Source organism: Bos indicus, chromosome 16, assembly GCF_029378745.1.
Source record: "Bos indicus isolate NIAB-ARS_2022 breed Sahiwal x Tharparkar chromosome 16, NIAB-ARS_B.indTharparkar_mat_pri_1.0, whole genome shotgun sequence".
In the NCBI taxonomy this organism is placed as follows: domain Eukaryota; kingdom Metazoa; phylum Chordata; class Mammalia; order Artiodactyla; family Bovidae; genus Bos; species Bos indicus.
Window position 1 is genome coordinate 77,133,557 of NC_091775.1, and position 27,737 is coordinate 77,161,293.

General features: G+C 44.8%; 1 protein-coding gene across 5 annotated transcripts in view; it reads left to right on the forward strand.

Moving 5' to 3' along the window:
• The window catches only part of CRB1 (crumbs cell polarity complex component 1), a 265,895-nt gene that overhangs the window by 189,475 nt on the left and 48,683 nt on the right, over positions 1-27,737 (forward strand). For all 5 annotated transcript variants that reach the window (XM_070768705.1, XM_070768706.1, XM_070768707.1 and 2 more), the window contains 3 exons: positions 16,737-17,696; positions 24,116-24,663; positions 25,890-26,055. In XM_070768705.1, the coding sequence (XP_070624806.1) occupies positions 16,737-17,696; positions 24,116-24,663; positions 25,890-26,055 (1,674 nt within the window). The remainder of the gene's footprint in view (positions 1-16,736; positions 17,697-24,115; positions 24,664-25,889; positions 26,056-27,737) is intronic.

Here is a 27,737-nt window from a genome sequence, read left to right on the forward strand (position 1 = left end):
GAGCAACTAACACAAAATAATAATAACTGGTGAACAAGGGTCTGAGGATATAGTTAACTTTGCAATCTCTGTTTTTTAAACATAGACACTTTTAGAATATATCTTCATGATTATGTTCTGGCTGGTTGAGATTGCTTCTGGTGACCTCTGGAAAACTGTAATTTAACTATAATCAACATAGAATAAATTATGGATATATATTTTTAAAATCTTAATTGTTCTCTTAAGCAAGTAAAAATGGAGGTAGGAGGTTTTGGCAAGATAAACAGTGTTGGATAAGCCCCCAGTAGAAGCTGGACCTATAGACTCAGAATAACTATCTCACTGATTCTGGTAGAAACCTTCTAAGGAACCTACTACTCTTTCCTTTTAAACATATTCTAAAAACCGTGACAAGGTTATGAAGATGTTAAGTTTATTGTATTCAGCATGCTCTGCTGATGAAATCTCTTCTTATATTATTTACTTACCAGTGATGCATACAACACATCTTTTACTTCTAAATGATGATAGAATCTCGGGGCTGGAAGATTATAGGGTCACTGGACTCTGTAACCCATCTTTTCTTTAATTTTCTGTGTAGCATTCACCCTGCATGGTGATCCTTTCTAAATGTGCACATCTTCAAGGTCAGGAAACTTCCTGTATTTCAAGACAACTGATTCTATGAACCTCAGCATCGATGTCCATGAGATTCTGCATAGTGAGCATAAATACAGCATCCTAGGGCACCTTACTGTTGGTGCCACTTTTCCGTGGTAGCACCAAACAAAAAAGACAGTTTTACAGGCTGGACTTCCAGCTCCTTGCAGACCTTCTGATGTTCCCTAGTACCTGCTTTTCTCTGGGTTAAACGTCCCTATTTTTTTCAAGAATTTCTCTAACAACATGGTTTCAAAGAATTGATTTATAGATTTCCTTATGAAGTGTACTTCTTATAGCAATTCCTATTAAAGGATTCAAGGGCTTCCCTAGTGGCTCAGCTGGTAAAGAACACATCTGCAATGTGGGAGACCTGGGTTTGATCCCTGAGTTGGGAAGATTCCCTGGAGAAGGGAAAGGCTACCCACTCACCTAGAGCCAGACATCCTGGAATGCAAAGTCAAGTGGGCCTTAGGAAGCATCACTACAAACAAAGCTAGTGGAGGTGATGGAATTCCAGTTGAGCTATTTCATATCCTAAAAGATAATGCTTTGAAAGTGCTGCACTTAACATGCCAGCAAATTTGGAAAACTCAGCCATGGCCACAGGACTGGAAAAGGTCAGTTTTCTTTCCAATCCCAAAGAAAGGCAATGCCGAAGAATGTTCAAACTACTGCACACTTACACTCATCTCACATGCTAGTAAAGTAACGCTCAAAATTCTTCAAGGCTTCAACAGTACATGAACCATGAACTTCCAGATGTTCAAGCTGGATTTAGAAAAGACAGAGGAACCAGAGATCAAATTGCCAACATTCACTGGATCATCGAAAAAGCAAGAGAGTTTCAGAAAAACATCTACTTCTGCTTTATTGACTATGCCAAAACCTTTGACTGTGTGGATCACAACAAACTGTGGAAAATTCTGAAAGAGTTGGAAATACCAGACCACCTGACCTGCCTCCTGAGAAATCTGTATGCCAGTTAAGAAGCAACAGTTAGAACTGACATGGAACAACAGACTGGTTCCAAATGAGGAAGGGAGTTCATCAAGGCTGTATATTGTCACCATGCTTATTTAACTTACATGCAGAGTACATCAGCTGAAATGCTGGGCTGGATGAAGCACAAGCTGGAATCAAGTTTGCCGGGAGAAATATCAATCACCTCAGATATACAGATGACACCACCCTTATGGCAGAAAGTGAAGAACTAAAGAGCCTCTTGATGAAAGTGAAAGAGGAGAGTGAAAAAGTTGGCTTAAAGCTCAACATTCAGAAAACTAAGATCATGGCATCTGTTCCCATCACTTCATGCAAATAGATGGGGAGACAATGGAAACAGGGACAGACTTTATATTCTTGGGCTCCAAAATCACTGCAGATGGTGACTGCAGCCATGAAATTAAAAGACACTTGCTCCTTGGAAGAACAGCTATGACCAACCTAGACAGCATATTAAAAAGCAGAGACATTACTTTGTCAACAAAGGTCCGTCTATGGTTTTTCCAGTAGTCATGTATGGATGTGAGAGTTGGACTGTGAAGAAAGCTAAGGGCTGAAGAATTGATGCTTTTGAACTGTGGTGTTGGAGAAGACTCTTGAGAGTCCCTTGGACTGCAAGGAGATCCAACCAGTCCATTCTAAAGGAAATCAGTCTTGAATATTCATTGGAAGGACTGATGTTGAAGCTCAAGCTCCAATACTTTGGCCCACTGATGCAAAGAAGTGACTCGTTGGAAAAAACCCTGATGCTGGGAAAGATTGAAGGTGGGAAGAGAAAGGGACCACAGAGGATAAGATGGTCGGGGATGGCATCCCTGACTCGATGGACATGAGTTTGAGCAAGCTCCAGGAGTTGGTGATGGACAGGGAAGCCTGGTGTGCTGCCGTCCACGGGACTGCAAAGAGTTGGACATGACTGAGCGGCTGAACTGAACTGAAAGGATTAAAAGCATTAGAAATCTGGAGTTTCAGAAGGATTATCATTTCCGTTGCCCTAGATAGCATCTTCCACTGTGACAGCCGCAGGACATATCTACAAGACAATATCAGAGGACGGCCGCGTATCTTTTCATGTTAGGAAGGAAAGCCCTTTGCAGAGGCCCCCTAGCAGAGCCTCCTCAGGTTCCGTTGCCTGGGACTAGGTCACGTGCCCATGGCCCAGCTATCAAGGAGGATGTGAGAGTCTGTCATCGGCATCCATTATGGTGGAGGTGTGCTCTGGCCGTAAGGAAGGGGGAGAGACGTGCAGGGGAAACAACTGTTGGGTTGGCCCGTCATTTCTGGTTCAGAGGAGTCCTTATCCTGAACAAGTTCACGTTGCCTGCAGATTTGGTCAGCGTGCCTTCTACATTTTAGTTCTAGTCATTTATATTCAAGTTTACTTATCCATTACACACACACACAAATTATTGAAGTTCTTTTGAAATATTACTATGCCCCAAGCATTTATAGTTCTCATTTTGCTCACACAGAAATAACTGCTTAATAGGCTTTATTATGTCCACTTCATACATTAGTGTTAGCTTAAAAAATAGCTACTCGCCTGAGTTCCCCTGAGCTCCCTGCTTCCTGAGTTCCCCTGAGCTCCCCTGCGTGCATGCATGTGCATGCTCAGTCGAGTTCAACTCTTTTGCGACCCCGTGGCCTGCAGCCCACCAGGCTCCTCTGTCCACGGGATTCTCCAGGCAACAATGCTGGAGCAGGTTGCTATTTCTTCTCCAGGGGATCTTCCTGAGTCACAGATCAGACCCATCACTGTGTCTCCTGCATTGGCAGGTGAGTCTTTACCACGGCGCCACCTGGGAAGCCTGCCGAGTTCTCATAGCCTAGAAAATATCAAAGTTGGCTTTTGAAAATCAGTTTTCAAGGCTCCTACTCTTTGTTTATTCTATTTCATTATTCTGGCTCCCTGATGGTCGCTAGAAACTTCTCTCTGAGCTGATCCATTGGTCAGAACTCTGAACATGTTGCTTCTCCCCTGCACCGCACCCTCTCCTCTAGCCCCCACGGGCTGACTTGGTCCTATGGTCCCCGAGACCCCCATCTGCCCAGCCTTCCCCAGGGCTGTAAACCTGGGTAACCCATGTTCCCTCCCGTGAAGCAGAGCCAAGGCTCCTTTTGCTCACATCCTATTTCCAGCACCTGTTAAAAGGATGAGTGAATAATGAGTGATGTTCATTCATCCAGCACAGTTAAAAGGGTGAAGAAATAATCAGTGAGTGGAGGAACATACTATTGCAATGACTTTTTCCTTATCACCTGGTTTCCATCACAGCCTCTCTGACTCAGATCCACGGCAGACTTTTAAAAAATAACTTTTTAAATTTGTTTTTGGCTTTGCCGGGTCTTCGCAGCTCTGCAGGCTTTTCTCTGGCTGTGGCAAGGGGTGGGGCTACCCTCTAGTGGCGTGTGGGCTTTTCATCGCAGCGGCTTCTCTGTTGCGGAGAGCAGACTCCAGGCGCGAGGCCTCGGGGGTGGCGGCTCCCGGGCTCTGGAGCACAGGCTCAGTAGTTGTGGCACGCGGACTTTGTCGCTCCGTGGCACGTGGGAACCTCCCAGAGCAGGCATTGAAGCCCTGTCTCCTGCACTGACGAGTCACCGGAGAAGCCCCCTGGCAGATGTTGAGGCTTATATACTGACCCATGAGAAGGCACTGATCCTGCCTCATGACACAGCTACCACCCTTCTCAGGTAATATTTTCATCTTTTCAAGCCTTCTAAGAGACCAGACCTCAGCCTACAGAAATTGCTCCAGTGGTAAGGATTTCAGGCCTCGAGGCAGTTCGGTGCCGCTTGGTGAGGTCTCTGCCTGTTTTGCCCGAGTGAAACCTCTGCAGATCCTCAGGTCTGTTAAAAAAAGAGCAAAACAAAACCGTCAAGCACCAGCTCCTCAAGTATGTCCCAAACACCTCACCTATTCAAATTGTCCTATTGCACAGCATCAAATGCCATTATATTTAAGACGAACAGAGCATAGTCATTTTTTTTTTTTTCCCAGAGAAGTGGAATTGAAGCCTGGGAGCATCACACAAATAACTGGCCACAATCTGTGGATGAAAACCCCCGCTGTCTCCTTAGTTTCTCTTTGCCACTGCCCTACATGGACATTCAATAGATTCAAAGCTGCCATAAATTTCCTAACTGCTGTTCGAAAGCAAAATAGGGGAAAAATGAAAACAGAAACCATTTTCATTGTTGTGAAGAAAAAATAAAATCGATCTCTAATGGTCCATGATAGAAGTTACCAAAAATTCCAGTCTGTCTGTCAAGCCCCGCAAACGCCTCCTTCTGGGATAGAGGTGGCCGTGTTCCTGTTAACATTTGCTCTTGGGACTTAGAAGGGGGAGGCGTCAGGACTAAGGAGAGACTAAGGCTGTAACAAGTCTGCTTGGTAAGCAGCGCAAATGGGTCTTACACTAAGCCCCACTGATCCGGCACCCAGACCAAGTCCCAAGCCTCTGCCTGAAGGAAGAAGGTGACACACTTTTGGAAAATGGTAGAAAAGCATCAGAAACTGGTCCTGTCAACCTAGTAGGTGTTTGGATGGATATCCCCTTTTCTACAGGAAAATGTTTGGAGCCAGGACCCAAGGTTTTCACATTTTAATGGCAATGCTCATAGGTAACTCATGCTTTTCTTAATACTTGTATAGGTGATTGGTACCATTGTTACAGTGTTCAAGATGGTTATTTAGCAACTGGTGTTGATGCTATATTAGAGATGACTATCAACTGAAAATGATGAGTTTTGAGTAACAGAAAGTCATGAGTACAGGCAATGTTTAGGCAACGAGTCCTTGGACTTTAATTTTTTCTTGATTTCTATTTATTAAAATAAAGAAAACACCTGAGTCATTTAAAATAAAGAAAGATGAAACTTACTTGTATATAAGTTTTTGTAGAAATAATTTTCTATTAGATATTTCATTAGCTATGATTTTCTAAGTGGGAATATAGCAAAGGGTCATTTAACAGTTCATGATATTTATATTAAACATAAAGTCTATGTCCTTTTTATCCATGAATATAATTTATTCTTATGTAAATATGGGATGGAGAAGGCAATGGCACCCCACTCCAGTACTCTTGCCTGGAAAATCCCATGGATGGAGGAGCCTGGTGGGCTGCAGTCCATGGGGTCGCTAAGAGTCCAGCACGACTGAGCGACTTCACTTTCACTTTTCACTTTCATGCATTGGAGAAGGAAATGGCAACCCACTCCAGTGTTCTTGCCTGGAGAATCCCAGGGATGGGGGAGCCTAGTTGGCTGCCCTCTATGGGGTCGCACAGAGTCGGATACGACTGAGGCGACTTAGCAGCAGCAGCAGCAGGAAATATGGGGTTTTCCAGATAATATGAATTTTCCCTATCTTGATTATTTTTTAAATACAATCTTATCATAGAATCAGATCTTCAAATAAAAGAATTTTAGAAAAATAAAAGGAAGTGACCTTTTTGAATTAAATGAATAGACTTCATATAAACAACATAACAGCTTTAAGCAATCCACCTCGTTCTATAAATAGAAGGACCTAAATAACCAACTCATTGTCAACTAAAATACCCATTAAGAAGACTGAATGACACAGATAATCCCACAAATATTCCTTAATCCTTTTATCTTGATTGACAGCAGACATTCTTTGCCAAGCTAGTCAAATAGCCAAGAAAAGAAGCTTCAGTCTCTCTTCCCATTTTAATTTTCTAAGTTCGTGAAATAAATATATCTAACCTTATTTTATGTTGGAGATGTCAATAGAATAGATTTTAAGCAAAGTGAAAGCATAAATTACCTTTCTACTTTTAATATCTAATTCTTCTTACTTTCTTCAGACTATTGACCTAAATATTGACCTTTCTTCAGACCTATTGACCTAGACTAGACTCTCTTTTTTCCCCATGATGGTAGTAAAATCTAAAACTAGTTTTTCTTGTTTATATTTAAAGGAAACACATACTAATAATCAAGTGATTGGTAGTTATTTTGTGAAAGATTAAATCTATAAATTTTAGGAGTTGCAAGATAAAATGCAGTAAGCAACCATAAAGAAATATCACTCTCTGTACTTATTTGCTGACCAAAGATAAATGAAAGGAGACCGTAATGATGAAGAAGTAAGTGTCTGATTCCAGGCCCTCCTAACCTTAGGTGTGGATGACCCTCACAGCTGCCTCGCATCTTCCTGTCTCTGGTTTCTTCCCATTTCATCTGGTACAGATCCCGTGGGATGGGTCCTTAGGCGAAAGCAGCTCTGCCTTCCATTCAACAACTACCAGCTTAATCCCCATTGCCTTCCAAAAATTAATTAATTAATTGAAACAAAACGCCCTCAATGCCAGACCTTCTCCAATCTGGCTACATTTAATCTTTCTAACTTGCTTTTCCTGCATAAATCCTCCATGCCAACTAGATTGCCAAGCGCACTGTCACCTCTAAATGTCTAATGGTTTTCCAGGGAACAGTTTTTGTTGATTTGGCTAAGTGTGCATGTGTCTTTGCCAATCTGATCCATACTTGAAAACCTGTCTTAAATTCTACCTACAAAATCTTCCCAACCCAGCCCATCCTGAAGATCGCTGTCTCTCCAGAGCAGCCATTGTTCATACGATTCACTTAGAACCCATTATACCCTGTTTAGTGTTCTCTCTAATGTTGTCTTAATATATACTTTCATTTAATTTTTCACACATTTGTCTTATTTTTCCATTAAACTAGTGAGGATGGGGGTCAGTTTTTATTCCATGTTATCCACAGTGTTTTTTGTATGCAGAAGATATGTAATCAATATTTATTGATTTATTTGATTTAAAATTTTTAGTTTACACAACTAAAGATTTACAACAATCTCTCATTCAATGCTTTTTCCTTAAAACCTGGCTTGTTGGTCAGTCACTCAGTAGTGTTCAACTCTTTCCAACCCTGTGGACTACAGCACCCCAGGCTTCCCTGACCTTCACTGTCTCCTGGAGTTTGCTTAAATTTATGTTCATTGAGTCGATGATGCCATCCAACCTTCTCATCCTCTGTCGTCCCCCCTTCTCCTCCTGCCCTCAAGCTTCCTCAGCATCTGGGTCTTTTCCAATGAGTTGGCTCTTTGCATCAGGTGGCCAAAGTATTGGAGCTTCAATTTCAGCATCAGTCCTTCCAATGAATATTCAGGGTTGATTTCCTTTAGGACTGACAGGTTTGATCTCCTTGCAGTCCAAGGGACTCTCAAGAATCTTTTCCAACACCACAATTCAAAAGCATCAATTCTTTGGTGTTCAGTCTTCTTTATGGTCCAACTCTCACATCTGCACATGACTCCTGGGAAAACCATAGCTTTGACTATATGGACCTTTGTTAGTAAAGTGATGTCTCTGCTTTTTAATACCCTGTCTAGGTTTGTCATAGCTTTTTTCCCAAGGAGGAAGTATCTTTTAATTTTATGGCTGCAGTCACCATCTACAGTGACTTTGGAACCCAAGAAAATAAAGTCTGTCTTGGCTCAGTTCAGTTCAGTCGCTCAGTCGTGTCCAACTCTTTGTGACCCCATGAATCGCAGCACACCAGGCCTCCCTGTCCATCACCAACTCCCGGAGTTCACTCAGACTCACGTCCATCAAGTCAGTGATGCCATCCAGCCATCTTATCCTCTGTCATCCCCTTCTCCTCCTGCCCCCAATCCCTCCCAGCATCAGAGTCTTTGCCAATGAGTCAACTCTTTGCATGAGGTGGCCAAAGTACTGGAGTTTCAGCTTCAGCATCATTCCTTCCAAAGAAATCCCAGGGCTGATCTCCTTCAGAATGGACTGGTTGGATCTCCTTGCAGTCCAAGGGACTCTTGAGAGTCTTCTCCAACACCACAGTTCAAAAGCATCAATTCTTCGGCGCTCAGCTTTCTTCACAGTCCAACTCTCACATCCATACATGACCCCTGGAAAAACCATAGCCTTGACTAGACGGACCTTTGTTGGTAAAGTAATGTCTCTGCTTTTCATTATGCTGTCTAGGTTGGTCATAACTTTCCTTCCAAGGAGTAAGTGTCTTTTAATTTCAGGGCTGCAGTCACCATCTGCAGTGATTTTGGAGCCCCCCCAAAATAAAGTCTGACACTGTTTCCACTGTTTCCCCATCTATTTGCCATGAAGTGATGGAACCAGATGCCATGATCTTCATTTTCTGAATGTTGAGCTTTAAGCCAACTTTTTCACTCTCCCCTTTCACTTTCATCAAGAGGCTTTTGAGTTCCTCTTCACTGTCTGCCATAAGGGTGGTGTCATCTGCATATCTGAGGTTATTGGTATTTCTTCCAGCAAACTTGATTCCAGCTTGTGCTTCTTCCAGCCCAGCGTTTCTCGTGATGTACTCTGCATATAAGTTAAATAAGCAGGGTGACAATATACAGCCTTGATGAACTCCTTTTCCTATTTGGAACCACTCTGTTGTTGCATGTCCAGTTCTAACTGTTGCTTCCTGACCTGTATATAGATTTCTTAAGAGGCAATTCAGGTGGTCTGGTATTCCCATCTCTTTCAGAATTTTCCACAGTTTATTGTGATCCACACAGTCAAAGGCTTTGGCATAGTCAATACAGCGGAAATAGATGTTTTTCTGTAACTCTCTTGCTTTTTCCATGATCCAGCGGATGTTGGCAATTTGATCTCTGGTTCCTCTGCCTTTTCTAAAATCAGCTTGAACATCTGGAAGTTCACAGTTCACATATTGCTGAAGCCTGGCTTGGAGAATTTTGAGCATTACTTTAGTAGCATGTGAGATGAGTGCAATTGTGCGGTAGCTAAATCTTCTCAAGTGTCCCCCTAGTTTGATCCTCACTTATTATCCATACATTCTTTGAGAACCTGCTATACGCAATGCATTTTCTGTACTTGCATAAATACGAGTTTTCTTATTCTGTCATGCCCTAAGCATATTGAGGCCTGGCCTGTGTCCTCTGTGTCTCTCACAATCCTCTGCGAGGCTCAGAATAGGTATCTTATACATTTAAGAAAATGGTAAATTAAAACTTCAACTAAGGGGTCAAAAAAGACTTCCCAGGTGTCACTAGTGGTAAAGCACCCATCTGCCAATGCAGGAGACATAAGAGACTTGGGTTTGATCCCTGGGTTGGGAAGATCCCCTGGAGGAGGGCATGGAAGCCCACTCCAGTGTTCTTGTCTGAAGAATCCCATGGATGGAGGAGCCTGCTGGGCTACAGTCTATAGCCTTGCAAAGAGCAGGACACAACTTAGCAGCCTGTCGCTCCTCAGAGTAGGAGTGACTTAGCCCAGCACATCACAATGGGTCAAAATACGGTTGCTTCAGGAACCAGCATGAGTTTTGAGAGACTATAGTACAGAATGTCAAAATCAAGACAGATGACAGACTTAGGCTCATTTCAAAGTTCTATGAAAGCTCCCAGGAGGCAGCCTGAAGGAGCGAGTTTGTGCAGAGATTTCTCTGGAGAAACTGGCTGCTATGCCAAGCTGGAGCCCAGCCCTCACATGCCAGGCTGAGGGTTACATTCTCACTACAACCCGCCAGAGTGGCTCCAAGGAGACTGCAGTCTCACATAATTTGTGGGAAGAGCAGGAGCGGCAACTTAGCCTAGATTCTCCACCTACCTGAGGAACCTAGAGGCGAAAGGGCATGCCTGGGGCCGCAGGAGAAGGAGAGGAGGCCGAGGGGGATGCTGCTGGGCTGGGCTGGGCAGCGACCTGCTTCCCCTCCACTTGTGAAGCAGAGCCCATGGACCTGGGGTTCTTGGGGAATCACGGGAGGGCTGGCAGCCAGTGGCCAGTGTGAAACGGGTCCTGGTCCCTCTTAGAAGTTTCAGGAATGACAACGGACAGACCGAGTTGGTGAAGTGGAGCAAACCTCAGGAAATCCATGGGGAAGGGGCTGGTGGAGGGGCAACTTGAGAGCAAGGCCTGCTGGCAGCTCTCTGGGGTCTTCACTGGAGCAACGGAGACCAAGGACCCAGGAAAGAGCCCCCAGAATAAGTCCCCCTGAAGCACCCGCCAGTCTCAGGGAGCGTGGAGCATCCACCACCAGCACCCGCAGGGAATACCTTCTGAACCCTTCTGACACTCAAGGCAGAAGTCTAGAAGGGTAGGGGGGCAGAGTGGAGGGAAAAAGAAGGGGGAGCTCCTTAAGTCATTTCCAAGGCAGCCTGAAGTCCACCTGGCAGAGAAAGAAGATTCAATCCTGAAATGTACTAAAACTTGATGGTTCTTATGACTATTTAGCATCGGTGTTTAAAATATGCCCTTAAGACTATTATTACTCAAGGCTCTGCAGAAAAGACTTGAAGTCTGCTGGAGATTTCATCCAAGCTTTTACCCCCTACTCCATTAAGCATGTTGAAAAGCACAATGGGTGGGGACAAGGTGTTTCACTTTGATTATAACTCATGAGTTGTTCAGTATTCCTCTTAATTAAATGCTTGCAGATTAATTTTTTCTGTGCTTAAAATCCTATGAAAATCAAATCTAAGTAAAATATCTTCTAACAAAGTTTTAGAAGAACTTGTTGTAAGTTCAATTAGATGAAACTTGCATTAGAACTCTCCTTTAGAATATAGCCTGTAATTCCTATGTCAGCTCTCTATTACCTATAAGGATGATTATTTTTTGATTGTTCAGTCACCAAGTTATGATTGACTCTTTGTGACCCCATGGACTGCAGCATGCCAGGATTCCTTGTCCTTCACTATCTCCAAGAGTTTGTCCAAGATTTTGTCCATCAAATCGATGATGCCATCCAACCATCTCATCCTCTGCCACCCCCTTCTCCTGCCCTCAATCTTTCCCCGCATCAGGGTCCTTTCCAGTGAGCCAGCTCTTTGCATCAGGTGGCCAAAGTATTAGAGCTTCAGCTTCAGCATCAGTCCTTCCAATGAATATTCAGGGTTAATTTCCTTTAGGGTTGGCCTCTTTGATCTCCTTGCTATTGAAAGACTCTCGAGTCTTCTCCAGCATCGCAATGCAAAAGCATCAGTTCTTCAGTGTTCTGCTTTCTTTCTGGTCCAGCTCTGACATCCATACATGACTACTGGAAAGACCATGGCCTTGACTATCATGGACCTTTGTTGGCAAAGTGATGTCTTTGTATTTTAATATGCTGTCTAGGCTTGTCATAGTTTTCCTGCCAAGAAGCAATCGCCTTGATTTCATGGCTGCAGTCACCATCTGCAGGGATTTTAGAGCCCAAGAAGAGGAAATCTAGGATGATTCATTATTATAAAGAACAAATCCATTTGATTTCATTTTACTTTGTCTACTCATCCAGTTTCTTTTATAACACATACCTGCTCAGCCCTGTGCAGGGACTGTTGGAGACTCTAAGATTGTGCTATGCTCCCTCTTTTCATGGAGCTTGAAGTATTTTTGGATTAACAAACTTGTATGAAAGCGATCCAAGTAGAGTGAGATGTAAGTACAGTAGGGTTCAGTCGAGAGTCTAAACATATGGTGCTTTGGGTAAATTTACCTGAAAATAGACACAAAAAGAGCACTTTGGGCTTTGGATTAGATCAGTATAAGTTCAGTATGAACATTTTAGTCAGCTTACAATGGTCATCATTAATCAATTCATTAAAAAATTAATTTCTAAGCGCCAGGCAGGCATCGTGCTGTGGTTTAGACACGCACTGTCGAATAAAACAGTTTCCCTTCTCTCATGAGGAGTGAGACTCCAGCCTAACATGCTGTCCCAGTAAATCTCTCATTACGGAGAGTTGTACAATTTGTCAGTCACTCCATATGCCTACACTTTCTAAGTAATTTCTCTCAATGATGATAGTGCTACTCGATTTTGGCATGAGAGAATAATTCCTTTTGTTACTATGTTTTAATTACAGCCAACACTTATGGAGTAGTTATTTATATATCAAGCAATGTTATGAGCATCCGATGTGTCTTAACTCAATCTTTAAAAAGCCCTGTGCTGCAGGTCTGGTATTCCCATCTCTTTCAGAATTTTCCACAGTTTATTGTGATCCACACAGTCAAAGGCTTTGGCATAGTCAATAAAGCAGAAATACATGTTTTTCTGGAACTCTCTTGCTTTTTCGATGATCCAGTGGATGTTGGCAATTTGATCTCTGGTTCTTCTGCCTTTTCTAAAACCAGCTCACGGTTCACATATTGCTGAAGCCTGGCTTGGAGAATTTTGAGCTTTATTTTACTAGCTTGTGAGATGAGTGCAATTGTGCAGTAGTTTGAGCATTCTTTGGCATTGCCTTTCTTTGGGATTGGAATGAAAACTGACCTTTTCCAGTCCTGTGGCCACTGCTGAGTTTTCCAAATTTGCTGGCATATTGAGTGCAGCACTTTCACAGCATCATCTTTCAGGATTTGGAATAGCTCAACTGGAATTCCATCACCTCCACTAGCTTTGTTCGTAGTGATGCTTTCTAAGGCCCACTTGACTTCACATTCCAGGATGTCTGGCTCTAGGTCAGTGATCACACCATTGTGATTATCTGGGGCGTGAAGATCTTCTTTGTATACTTCTTCTGTATATTCTTGCCATCTCTTAATATCTTCTCCTTCTGTTAGGTCCATACCATTTCTGTCCTTTATTGAGCCCATCTTTGCATGAAATGTTCCCTTGGTATCTCTAATTTTCTTGAAGAGATCTCTAGTCTTTCCCATTCTGTTGTTTTCCTCTATTTCTTTGCATTGATCACTGAAGAAGGCTTTCTTATCTCTTCTTGCTGTTCTTTGGAACTCTGCATTCAGATGCTTATATCTTTCCTTTGCTCCTTTGCTTTTCACTTCTCTTCTTTTCACAGCTATTTGTAAGGCCTCCCCAGACAGCCATTTTGCTTTTCTGCATTTCTTTTCCATGGGGATGGTCTTGATCCCTCTCTCCTGTACAATGTCACGAACCTCATTCCATAGTTCATCAGGCACTCTATCTATCAGATCTAGTCCCTTAAATCTATTTCTCACTTCCACTGTATAATCATAAGCGATTTGATTTAGGTCATACCTGTATGGTCTATTGGTTTTCCCTACTTTCTTCAATTTAAGTCTGAATTTGACAATAAGGAGTTCATGATCTGAGCCACAGTCAGCTCCTGGTCTTCTGCTGACTGTATAGAGCTTCTCCATCTTTGGCTGCAAAGAATATAATCAATCTGATTTCGGTGTTGACCATCTGATGATGTCCATGTATAGAGTCTTCTCTTGTGTTGTTGGAAGTGGGTGTTTGTTATGACCAGTGCATTTTCTTGGCAAAACTCTATTAGTCTTTGCCCTGCTTCATTCTGTATTCCAAGGCCAAATTTGCCTGTTACTCCAGGTGTTTCTTGACTTCCTACTTTTGCATTCCAGTCCCCTATAATGAAAAGGACATCTTTTTTGGGTGTTAGTTCTAAAAGGTCTTGTAGGTCTTCATAGAACCGTTCAACTTCAGCTTCTTCAGCGTTATTGGTTGGGGCATAGACTTGGATTACCGTGATGTTGAATGGTTTGCCTTGGAAACGAACAGAGATCATTCTGTCATTTTTGAGATTGCATCCAAGTACTGCATTTCAGACTCTTTTGTTGACCATGATGGCCACTCCATTTCTTCTGAGGGATTCCTGCCCACAGTAGTAGATATAATGGTCATCTGAGTTAAATTCACCCATTCCAGTCCATTTCAGTTCACTGATTCCTAGAATGTCGACATTCACTCTTGCCATCTCTTGTTTGACCGCTTCCAATTTGCCTTGATTCATGGACCTGACATTCCAGGTTCCTATGCAATATTGCTCTTTACAGCATCGGACCTTGCTTCTATCACCAGTCACATCCACAGCTGGGTATTGTTTTTGCTTTGGCTCCATCCCTTCATTCTTTCTGGAGTTATTTCTCCACTGATCTCCAGTAGCATATTGGGCACCTACTGACCTGGGGAGTTCCTCTTTCAGTATTCTATCATTTTGCCTTTTCGTACTGTTCATGAAATTTGTATGCAGGTTAGGAAGCAACAGTTAGAACTGGACATGGAACAACAGACTGGTTCCAAATAGGAAAAGGAGGACGTCAAGGCTGTATATTGTCACCCTGCTTATTTAACTTATATGCAGAGTACATCATGAGAAACACTGGACTGGAAGAAACACAAGCTGGAATCAAGATTGCCGGAAGAAATATCAATAACCTCAGATATGCAGATGACACCACCCTCATGGCAGAAAGTGAAGAGGAACTCAAAAGCCTCTTGATGAAAGTGAAAGTGGAGAGTGAAAAAGTTGGCTTAAAGCTCAACATTCAGAAAACGAAGATCATGGCATCTGGTTCCATCACTTCATGGCAAATAGATGGGGAAACAGTGGAAACAGTGGCTGACTTTATTTTTCTGGGCTCCAAAATCACTGCAGATGGTGACTGCAGCCCTGAAATTAAAAGACACTTACTCCTTGGAAGGAAAGTTATGACCAACCTAGATAGCATATTCAAAAGCAGAGACATTACTTTGCCAACAAAGGTCCTTCTAGTCAAGGCTATGGTTTTTCCAGGGGTCATGTATGGATGTGAGAGTTGGACTGTGAAGAAAGCTGAGCGCCGAAGAATTGATGCTTTTGAACTGTGGTGTTGGAGAAGACTCTTGAGAGTCCCTTGCCTGCAGGGAGATCCAACCAGTCTATTCTGAAGGAGATCAGCCCTGGGATTTCTTTGGAAGGAATGATGCTGAAGCTGAAACTCCAGTACTTTGGCCACCTCATGCGAAGAGTTGACTCATTGGAAAAGACTCTGATGCTGGGAGGGATTGGGGGCAGGAGGAGAAGGGGACGACAGAGGATAAGATGGCTGGATGGCATCACTGACTTGATGGACGTGAGTCTGAGCGAACTCCGGGAGTTGGTGATGGACAGGGAGGCCTGGCGTGCTGCGATTCATGGGGTTGCAAAGAGTCGGACACGACTGAGCAACTGAACTGAACTGAACTATGCTGCAGGTACTATTATTAACCCTGTTTTGTAGGTCAGAAGACCTAGACACAAAAAGTAAATGTAACCTGCTCACTCCCTTAGCTGGACCTTTCAGTAAGTACAGACGCACAATGTGGGTCACGGTGTTGGCAAAACTGTGTAAGTGCTACACACATGTCGGTTTCTGTTAGCAGCATTTGTGCATTTGAACTTCTGTAAAAAGCTGCAACCATCACTCTCACCAAGTGTTATGTTTCTTTTTGTTACTTGGATTAAATGAATTCTAATAGAATTCATTTAATGAGTTCTCTAATTAGGTATCAAAATTTTTTTTGACTTGAGAGTCAGGAAGAAGAGTAAAAGAAAGTGAAGAAGCTAGAAGCCAGGGCTTGTTGTTGGATAGTTTTCACAGTTTATGTTAGAATCCTGGTGAACAGGAGAAGGGATCCTCTATTCTCCTCAGAAGCCTCTGCAGAGAGAGGCGTCTGCACTGTCTGTTGGTCTAGGGATTATGTTCTTGTTCTTTAGTTGCTGAGTCGTGTCCAGCTCTTTGCGAGCCTGTGGATTGTAGCTGGCTAGGCTCCTCTGTCCATGGGATTTCCCAGGCAACAATACTGGAGTGGGTTGCCATGCACTCCTCCAGGGCACCTTCCTGACCCAGGGATCAAACTCGCATCTCCTGCATTGGCAGGCAGATTCTTTACCATCTGAGCCACCGGGGAAGCTGCTAGGGATTATGGGGAGTTGCCAAAAATGGAGAAGGCAGATTGCTGTTCCCAAGTAGAACAGAGTGAAATTAGCAGCCCATGGTGGCATAAACCATATCTGGGAATTAAGTCCCCAAACAAATAGTTTGTGTCTAGATTTGATCCCAATAGCAGTCTCTCTCTCTAAAAAAAATTCAGTGTCACATATGTGTCTGTCGGTGATAATTTGAGTCAGCCACTCTACATGGCAAGGAGCCGATTTCTAGAGGAAGAATTCCAGGCTTGCTGTGACGGCACTTCCACGCAACTCACAGGCAGAATGATCATACCCTCGATCATGATTCACACTTCTCTCTGTTACAGCCCTAAAAGTGAGCCCGTCTGCCCCTCCGCAAGATTCCACATGAGGATGATGTGAGGTGTCTGTGTTCGATCTGACTGTATGTAACTCAGGTCTGTTCTCTGTCCTTGAACAGGAGTCCACTGTGAAGAGGACGTGGATGAGTGCTCGTCCAGCCCTTGCCGCAATGGGGGCACTTGTGAGAACTCGCCTGAGGGTTACACTTGCCACTGCCCATTTGATCCCCATTCTGGAGTCTTCTTTGGAGGCAGGGACTGCTCTGATATTCTCCTGGGCTGTGCTGATCATCCGTGTCTAAACAACGGGACGTGCGTCCCCCACGTCCACGACGGCCAGCACGGATTCGACTGCCTGTGCCCCCCTGGCTACACCGGGTCACGGTGTGGAACCGTCACCACGCTGTCCTTTTTGGGCAGTGGCTTCCTGTGGGTCTCAAGTGGCTCAGCTCTGGCCCAGGACTCAGGCTGTACCATAGCCCTCAGGTTCCAGACCGTCCAGCCGGCGGCTCTGCTGCTCTTCCGGGGTGACCGGGACGCGTTTGTGATGCTGGAGGTGCTGGCTGGCTTTGTCCACTTGACCGTTCAAGTCAGCGATCGGCCGAAGGTGGTCCTGCTCATCCCCCACGACACCAGCGATGGAGGGTGGCATGCGGTGGAGGCGACGTTTGCAGAGGCTGTGACCCTGGCCCTGCGCGACGACTCTTGCATGGGGACATGCGTTGCTAGGGCTCCTTCTCCATTTGAAAGTGATGGGTCATCAGCGTGTGCTCTCCAGAACTCCTTTTTGGGGGGTTTGCCAGAAGGAAGAGCCCACAGTGGTGATGCTCTGCTTAACGTCTATAGGATACCATCCGCACCTTCGCTCGTAGGCTGCCTCCAAGACGTGCACTTGGACTCGAATGCCATCACCGCAGAGAACGTCTTATCTGACCAGTCTCTGAACGTCAAGGCAGGCTGCGCCCGAAAGGACTGGTGTGAGAGCCAGCCTTGTCGCAACAGAGGACGCTGCCTCAACCTGTGGCTCGGTCACCGGTGTGAGTGCTACAGGCCCTACCGCGGCCACAGCTGTCATGGAGGTGAGGGGGCTGGGGGCTGGGTGGGCCGGGGGCTTAATGGCCAGGCTGCTGCTGGCGGTGATGACCCCAAAGGACGCTGTTGCTGGCTGCCCGCCGACGGGAAACAGAAGAGGCTGGGGGTGTGCACTAGTTCCGTCTCAGTGAATGCGTCCCACGCCAGGGTTTCAGCCACGCAGAGAAGCGAAAACTAAGCCCACAGCTCCCATCCAAGCGGGTTTCCTTCTTGGTGTTTACAAAATGCTGCTACAATCTTACCATTTGTGGTGTATCAGAAATTTATTGTATATTTTACTTGAAAGGGAAGCAGTCTTTTTGAAGAATAGGCCATGAAACTAGTCAATACCAAGTCCTAGCTCAATGGCTCGTGCGTATAGCTCAGTGGCTCGTGCGTAGTAGGAGTTTCTTTCCTAAGAAACAGTTACTTTCTTGCCCCCCTTTCTATGCCGTTCACACTTGCTCCAAAATCGTGCCTCAGTTTAGCACTTTTATAAACCACCAATTTTATTCAAAGGTGTATTTTTAAGAGTTGCATTGGAGAAAACAGGTATTCTACTTACGTGTCCAAGAAAGAAAATATTTTTAAAAAGTAACAACATGGAAACTGGGTAGATGCCATAAACTAATTGATGTAATTTCTCCAGCAGATGAGTTTGAAATGCACTTCAAAGGCCTTACTTCCGACATCGTTCCAAAGATCGCTGTTGATAGTGATCAATATATACCTGTTTCTTTTTATTATGATTCTTTTGCACTGAAAATGTCGGAAAGGTAATTGCAACAGACTGCTTTGAAGTGAGCTGTAATTCACCCCAAGATTTGAGAGTTATTTGAAAAGGGACGACATCTGGTAAATAGTCTTCTGTGCTTTATATGAAGTGAAATTGAAACCAGCCTTGGTCTATACCCTACTCCATGTATGAAGGGCTGAGAATTATTAGACACTATTCATGGGTCTCCCCCTGACCACAATATTCATTACAAATCACGGACCTGCTTGACAATGAGGTCTGGCATCTACTAGCTCTAAGTAATATTTTAAATGGAATGGCAAGTTGTTTTGAGATTTTTTTTAAAGGAGAAAGGGAGAAATTATACTGCAGCAATGTTCAGTTTTTGAAGAAAAATCTAATTGACCCAAGGCAATATTTTTCCTACATATACAAAATAACAAACAGATGCTGAGTCATTTTGACCAGCTTCCAAGTGCAGTGACCCACGAGGTTACTACTGACTGCAGTGATGCTAACTGTCCTGGTAAATAGATTCAAGAGATGCCAGTCTCGTGGGTTCTGGTTTGCTTTATTTTTTTCCAACTTGGAAAACTCACAGTCTTGAAACCCAGTTCCTGAGTTGGGTACCTGTCCCCTGTCTTCCTCCAAGTTCCTTCTCCCCTACCCTGCTGCCCCCACCCCTTCACTATTTGAAACTGGTTAATCCTCATGAAAAAGCTTCAGAAGATGTCTCCTTAGGGAGTAAATTCTGTAAAGTCTTCTCTTTCTGAAATTCTTGGTATAAGTTTAAGAAAAGTTATATTTCGGATATCACCTCTTAGTCATAAATCCAAAGCATCCTTGTGTGCTTTCTGCCGCTCAGTCGTGTCTCACTCTTTGTGACCCCATGGACTGTAGCCCGCAAGGCTCTTCTGTCCATGGGATTCTCCAGGCAAGAACACCAGAGTGGGTTGCCATGCCCTCCTCTAGGGGATCTTCCCGACCCAGGGATCAAACCCGAATCTCTTAAGTCTCCTACATTGGAAGGCAGATTCTTCACTACTAGTGCAACCTGGGAAGCCCCAAAATGCCCTGTATTTGCTGTCATCTTTGAGGAATGTCTGCTGGGGAGTTTATCCCATCACAGAAGATGCTTGCAAGCTATATGGGGCAACCTGGAACCTTTCTGTCATTGTGCACAGACGTTCAGGAGCGGGGAGATGTGCTAAAAAGTACAAGGGGAACTTCACCCAGGTCTTGATCCCAGCTCAGTGTTTCCCAAACATGGTACCCATTGCAAGGAACAGACAGACTGGAGGGAGAATTTAGCTGGCTGAATACACAGGGAAGACAGAGGGGCTTCCTGTATTGTAAAGCTGATCATTTAAAAATAATCAAGTGTCTCACAATAAGAAGAGTTCAGAGAAAATTTTCTCAAAACTTGTCTGCAAGTGTCTACGCTTAGACACTTAGAAGCATAGACATGATTCCTTTGGCATCATTTTTTAATGCTCCTTATCAGTGTTATCTTGTCATCCTGGCTGTGTCCAGGAACGGGGAGCTTCCAAGATACTGTTCAGTATAACGTGTCACTGATCTCATTCCTTCTAGAGGATGTTTCATTAACAGAGGCAATTGACATATGTTTTATCTTCAGTTATACACCTAAACTTTGAGACTCTTACCCTCTTGGAATTAGAGCTTCTTAGGCATAGGATGTCCTTCATTCCATGACTGAATTTCTTACAGCTGTGCGTGCCAAGTGTAGTGGCCCAGAATTCTGCTTATACACCGCCAGGTGTGAGAACCCTTTCATCCTCCATCTTCCCAGAAATCTCCTAAAAGTTGTTTCTTGGTCCTGAAATAATGTAGGATGACCTCCCCTTCCATTCATTGGCTGCACTGTAACTCTTGAAGCCAATGACAATCTTGCTTACATGTGTTCTCCATGAGAACTCAAATATTTGGAGACAAGTCTTGTACTGTCGAGGCCATCATGCCTATCATGCTGAACACACCCAGGTTCTTCCAATGCTTTCCTCAGGGGCTCGTTTTCAGCCCCTCCGTCGGCTGCTTGCTTGCTTGGGAATAAATGTGCTTATCTGGCTCCTAGATGAGTCGGAGAATGCAGAGTGCCATGGGACTGTGACCTTCTCATTCTGGAGAACGTTCTTCTATTCTGCAGCCTAAGACCACATTGACCTTTGGGCAGCCGCATTCTGTGATAGGCTCACTTTGAGCTGTTCTCACCGATGGTGTTGCAGAGTTCTGCTTCTTCCACCCTAAACCAGTGAAGGGCGTTTAGACCCAAGTGGCTTTTATTTATTCTCAATACATTTCTCCTTGTTGCAGTCCATCAATCATTAAGACTTGAAGTTACTTTTCAGCCGTATTTGTCACCCCTCTCCAGGACACGTCAACAACACATACGAGAATCATTCTTCCCGTGTCCCCAGACGAGTCACGTGTGGCGTCAGGTGCTTCTAAAATCATGTACTGAATCACGTGCTCTGACTATGTGCTTGTGACTTCTGAAGAGAACAGGACTGCTGAAGAGTCAAGCTTCTGAGAGAAAGCAACCGCTCTGTGTTCTGTGCTTTTAATCTGGATCCACAAAGTGATGCCGTAGGCGTCCCAGGATGACCAGCGGGGACCACCCCTGAGCTGAGCGATTCTGTGCATTTTCCCAAACCTCGGGAACTTCAAGAGCCAGCTTTCCTTATTAAACATTTTATCTCACATGAAAGCGCTGCTGTGTGTTCAGAGATGTTAGCCTCTTCAAACGGACTGTTACATCTAACGGCGCGCTTTGAAAGCCACCTGTAGCTCGCTGGAGCGGGTGGTCTCCAAATGCAGATTCCAGCTGTAATGATCCTGTAAGAAATCGAGATGAAATTTTGAAAATGAAGCCTTTTATGCAGGAGGTCTTCAAACACAGTGGTTGCCGGAGCAAGTTTCACTGTAGTTCAGCTAAACTAAAATATGTCTCACCTTTGTTCAAGCTTTAATGGAACCATATGACATCATTTAAATGTGGTAGAATATGCCATTTTTCTGGTAGGATGGGGATGTGAAGACTTGAAGATGGCAATATCTTTAAGGTGATGCCCTTGTCTAGTACATCAGTGATTTCCAGGTTGCCAAATTCAGCAGTCAATTTTCAGTCCTCACCTGCCTTGACTGCTCAGCAACCATTACCACAGTTGAATACCCCCTCTTCCTGAAAGGCTTCCCTGGTGGCTCAGCTAGTAAAGAATCCACCTGCAATGCAGGAGACCCCCAGTTCAACTCCTGTTATAGGGAGATTGGCTGGAGAAGGGATAGGCTACCCACTCCAGTATTCTTGGGCTTCCCTGGTGGCTCAGCTGAGAAAGAATCCACCTGCAATGTGGGAGACCTGGGTTCAATCCCTGGGTTAGAAAGATCCCCTGGAGATTGGAAAGGCTACCCACTCTAGTATTCTGGCCTGGAGAATTCCTGGACTGTATAGTCCATGGGGTTGCAAAGAGTCAGACATGACTGAGTGGCTTTCACTTTCACTTTACTTTTCTTTTACTTTCCTCCTAAAAACCCTTCCTTCCCTAGGCTTGGGGGTATCACTCTCTGGGTTTTCTTTCTATCTTATTAATTTATCCAGAGAAGGCAATGGCACCCCACTCCAGTACTCTTGCCTGGAAAATCCCATGGATGGAGGACCCTGGGAGGCTGCAGTCCATGGGGTCACTAAGAGTCGGACATGACTGAGCGATTTCACTTTAACTTTTCACTTTCATGCATTGGAGAAGGAAATGGCAACCCACTCCAGTGTTCTTGCCTGGAGAATCCCAGGGACGGGGGAGCCTGGTGGGCTGCCGTCTATGGGGTCGCACGGAGTTGGACACGACTGAAGTGACTTAGCAGCAGTAGCAGCAGTATTCATTTATCGTCTCCTTTACGTCCACATGTCTGATGCTTAAGGGCTCAGTTCTTGGACCTCTTCTCTCTCTAGATTCATGTTCTTGGTGATCACATCTAGTCTCATGGCTTTAAAAGCCATGTGTACACTGGAAAATCCAAAATTACTATGGCTCGCACCAAATGTCTTCCCTGAACCTCTGTATCTAACTGCTGACTAGACACTTCCACCTGGATATCTAATAGGACATCTTAAATTTAATATGGAATCCCATTCCCCCGCTCAACCCAAATCCATTCCTCCTGTTTTCTCCCCCATCTCTGCAAATGGAGATTCAATGCTTCTAGTTACTTAGACCAAACACCTTGGAGACGAACTTGCCCCAGAAGATCCTGTTGGTCCTACCAAAACATTTCCAGAAACTGATCACTTCTCCCCATCTCCACCATGACCACTGATCCAAGCCAGTGTCATTTCTTTCCTGTATTTCTGCAATAATCTCTCTCCTTTCTTTGGGGTTTTGCTCAAATAGTACCTTCTCAGAGCTCTTCCCTGATGACTCCATTTAAAATGCCGGCTCCACTCTCACCCCCAGCTCTCTGTAATCCCGTTGTCTGCTTGACTTATTTTATACCGAAGAACCTGTCACCACCTGACATACCGCATCACCTCTACCCAGCTGGAACATAAGCTTTAGGAGTACGAAAGCTTTTGTTTCTACTGTATCATCGATGCTTCTGAAGGCCTGCGTCCATTCATTTTCATGCTCCTCAAGGGTTTTCTTGTGGTGAGGCACATCCGTAGTGTCGCCACGTCCGTGCATTAGAAACCTCTCTGTCCACAGGAAATGTTGGGTGAGTTCAAAACTCAGCTTTTGGATTGAGTCCAACTTCTGTGAGCTCCACACCTTTCTTTACCCACCAAGGACGACAGGAGGAAGAGTCCTCCTCTTCCTTTGTTCAACTGCCTCATCTCCTATTATTGTCAGGGCTATCTTCCCAAGCGAGGATTTGCCAATCTAATTCTTGATTTCCGTCCTTTGCAAGGAATAATTAGGTTTAATGCCACTTGCTTGAGGATGCTCCCCATATAGCAAAGACAATGATTGCTCAGATAGCCTGCTTCCATGTCCTGGAGGAAGAGCTCTTTCCCCCCAGACTTCTCAGAGCCAAGCTGGAGCAGGGTACTGTCTGGTCTCCCTTCTTTTAGTCCCACCTCTTCAGGGCAGTGAGGAGGAGGCGTGGAGATTCATCAGTGCAGAAATCTTCTCTTCCTCCTTGTGATCAGTGGACCTCAACTATAAACTATACACTGAAATCTAATTTTCAGAATAAAGTAAACCCACAAGTTCAGAAAGTCAGGTTAAATTGTCATTCTATTGAATAAATCTGTCATGAACTTTAAAAAATATGGCTGTATTTGTGTGTGTGTGTGTGTGTGTGTGTGTGTATATTCATTATGGGTGTCCCTGGTGGCTCAGTGGCAAAGAATCCACCAGACAATGCAGGAAATATGGGTTCCATCCCTGTGTCATGAAGATCCCCTGGAGAAAGAAAAGATAACCCACTCCAGTATTCTTGCCTGCCTGAGAAATCCCATGGACAGAGGAACCTGGCGGGCTACAGTCCATGGTGTTGCAAAGGAGTTGAACACGACTGAGTGAAGAAACAACAACATATATGCATTGCAACATATATGTGTGTGTGTGTGTGTGTGTGTGTGTGTGTGTGTGTGTATAATCTTTTGCTGCTTTTTTACTTGTGAATCTTAAGATGTTTCTTCTTGGTTTTTCCTCCTCTGTCTTGATATTAAAGAGTATGTGGCAGGCAGATTTGGCCAAGATGACTCTCCTGGATATGCTGTTTTTCATCTCAACAAGGATTACGAAGAGGACCTCACACTCTCCATGTTTGTTCGAACACGCCGTCCGACCGGCCTGCTCCTAACTCTAGGAAACGGCACTTACCAGTACCTCCGTGTCTGGCTAGAGCATGGCAGGCTAGCGATGCTGACTCCAGGTTCTCCCAAATTACTAGTAACATTTGTTCTCAGTGACGGAAATGTCCGCTTGGTATCTTTGAAAATCAAGCCAAATAAAATTGAACTGTATGAGTCGTCACGAAATCTAGGATTTCTTTCTGCTCCTACGTGGAAACTCCAAAGAGGAGATGTCCTCTACGTTGGTGGGCTGCCTGACAGGCGAGAGACTGAGGTTAGTGGTGGATTCTTCAAAGGCTGTATCCAAGATATGAGGCTAAACAACGAGAACCTGGAATTCTTCCCAAATCCAACGAGCAGCGCAGCCCACAATGCCGTTCTTGTCAATGTGACCGAAGGCTGCCCCGGAGACAACCTGTGTGAGGTAGGATTACTCACACGGACCCTGTCCTCACTGTGTCCCCTCCCTCCTGAACCCCCTCCCACCCCACCCTGCCCGCCCCTCCAGGCTGTCCCAGAGCACCAGCTTTGGGTTCCCTGCGTCATGCATCCAGCTGTCACTGTTTTACATGTGGTGATATGTATGCTTCAGTACTATTCTCTCAAATCATCCCACCCTCTCCTTAATGTCTCTTAAGATTGTTTTTGACGTGAGCCATTTTTAAAGTCTTTATTGAATTTGTTACAATATTGCTTCTGTTTTATACTCTGGTTTCTTGGCCTCAAGGCATGTGGAATCTTGATCCCCTGACCAGGGATTGAACCCACACCACATGTTTTAGAAGGTGAAGTCTTGACCACTGGACCACCACGGACCAGGGAAGTCCCCAGATGACATGTTAATAGAGTGATGGACATAAGTGCAGATGGAGCTCTCAGAGATTCCTTTGTCAGTGCTTCTGTTTTGATTACTTTGTGAGCAACCTTGTGAGGACTCAGATGATAACAGTATGTTTCTGATTCAGAGGTGGGGCTCCTGGAGGGCAGAGGTGTCGCTCTATGGGGACCCAGAGGATCTAAGTACCAGCTTCACCGTTTGGCTTTTGATAGGATCTTGGAAGGGCTTCCCAGGTGGCTCCCTGGTAAAGAACCCACCTGCCAATGCAGGAGACATAAGAGACCCAGGTTCAATCCCTGGGATGGGAAGATACCCTGGAGGAGGGCATGGCAACCCACTCCAGCATTCTTGCCTGGAGAACCCCATAGACAGAGGAGCATGGTGGGCTCCAGTTCATGGGGTGGCAAAGCGTCAGACACAACTGAAGCAGGCACAAAAGCACACACAGGATCTTGGACAATGAACGGGACCTCAGTTTCCTCACCAGGAGAAACGAGAGGTAAAGTCTCTAACTCAAAAGATCATTAGTGTCATTGAAAGTGTTTGGTAATTTGTAAATTATAGAGACTATTATTACACCTTTGAAAATCTCCCTTGTGCTACAGGAGATCAATATTATATATTTTTATTTATTTCCCTTTTCCTTTTGATGGTAGCAGTAAGTTTTATTCTACTTACCAGCCAACAGATATAAAAATGTTCGATACGTAAATAAGTAGGAAGTTAACATGAACAGATTCGGGGTCTCGCTTGGCTCCTTTCCGCATTTAGCTGCCAGAGCTCCTTACGCCTGTGATTTACTGTCTACTCAGCCCAACCCCTGTCACCACGGAGGCATCTGCTACCCGCTGTGGGACGACTTCTCCTGCTCCTGCCCTGTGAACACAGCCGGGAAGGCCTGCCAGGAGCTGCGCTGGTGTGAACTCGGCCCGTGTCCTCCCGGCGCCCAGTGCCTGCGGCTGCCTCGAGGCTTCGAATGTAGGTGCAGTTTAACTTCTCACCATCCAGTGCAGTTGGGCGTTTCAGTTGGTCGATGAGTCGGCCCAGAAGAAGAGCACAGATACACCCAGCTCAGCAGAGAAGCTTGTGGTTGCTTCCCCCAGCATGAGGGGTGGTGTAACCAGCCTAACACGAGTGTAGTCAACCAGGGTAACCTCATGACATATCCCGCCCCTGGGTTTCGGGGGGGTGGGGAGATGGTGGCCATAGCAACTCCAGACCTACATCCTGGATCGTGTAAGGCTGATTTCTAGAGAAAGATAAGGCTGATATTTGGCTTTTCTTTCCTCCTTGCTGATTATGCAGAGCAAAAGCACCAGAGTGAGCCTGTTGCCATCGGTTAGCTATGAGGCCTCCAGTGGCTCACCTGCCTCCATAATCTAAGGCTTCCTCTGTAAAACAAGGATAAAACGTCTGCTGGAAGAGCAGATAAATCTGTGTGTGTGTGTGTGTGTGTGTGTGTGTGTGTGTGTGTGATCATTGTATGACCTTGTGTGTAGACAGCCGAATGCGTTAAGCACTCAGTTCCTGTTTGCAGTGAGTATTTCCCTCAGTCGGAACAGTTCTCCTGCCCAAATGCAGCACCACTCAGCAGTTTCCCAAGTGTCAGCAAGCTGAACGCTCTCCTCACAATTCTGACATGTCTACGTGCTGGCGACACAGTGATCACGGTCTGCCTTTTCTTCTACTTGAGACAACGCGCAGTTCAGTCTGTAGCCACCCTTCACGTTTGGACTCAACTCTCGTCTCTTTGCCTCGTTCAATGATTTTGCTTCTGAAATTTTTCTCTCGCCCGCCAGCAGCATCATCGGTTCTCCCACCAGCATATAAACATACTGTCAAATCCTCGTCACAAACTACTTCCCCTGATTCCCTTGGGGGATGATCCCTGCCTCCCCATCCCTGCCAGCTGCCTCCCATGTTCCCCTCTTTCCTGGTGGGAGAACCCCTCTGGGAGCTGGCCTCCACATGCTCCTCACGTCTTACTGTCCAGTGTTCTTGCCTTCACCCCATCAGTCAGGCTCCCCCCACCACCACCTCTACCCTGAACCCTCCCAGCCCACAGCTCCACAGGCTGCCTCTTCTCTTCATCCCCTTTCCTACCCAAACGCCCCCTTCTGCGGCTTCATTTTTCTTCGTGGCTCTTATCATCCTTGGGTGTCTTGTTTTATAGGTATTTGTTCACTTGCTCGTCATCTTTTCCTCAGTGGAATATACGCTTCAAAAGAGAAGGAGGCATTCCCTCTGGTTCCTACTTTACTCCTAGCATCTAGAACAGTGCCAAACACACGGGAGGCTGTCAGCAAATACTTGTTTAATGAATGTCTGTTTTCTTCCATTTAACTCAATAGTTTCACTTAACTGGTCTAGACTTAAAGCACATTGCCTGCATACAAGTTTAAAAATATATAAAATACCTTGTAAAACAATGAACTAAAATAATAGTCTGGAGCTAGAGGGTAGATGGCCCTCAGGCCTGTTAACAAAAACTGAGCCTCGAAGTGACTGAGGACAAGTATATATTTACTTTTGATGTTTATGTACTTTGAGATGATATATCAACTTCTCAGGTGACGTGTGAAATGTATTGCATTGTGTATATACTTGGGGAGCTTTTCTTGGAGAATACACATACCCTCATGTTTCAGATTTAAGAAATA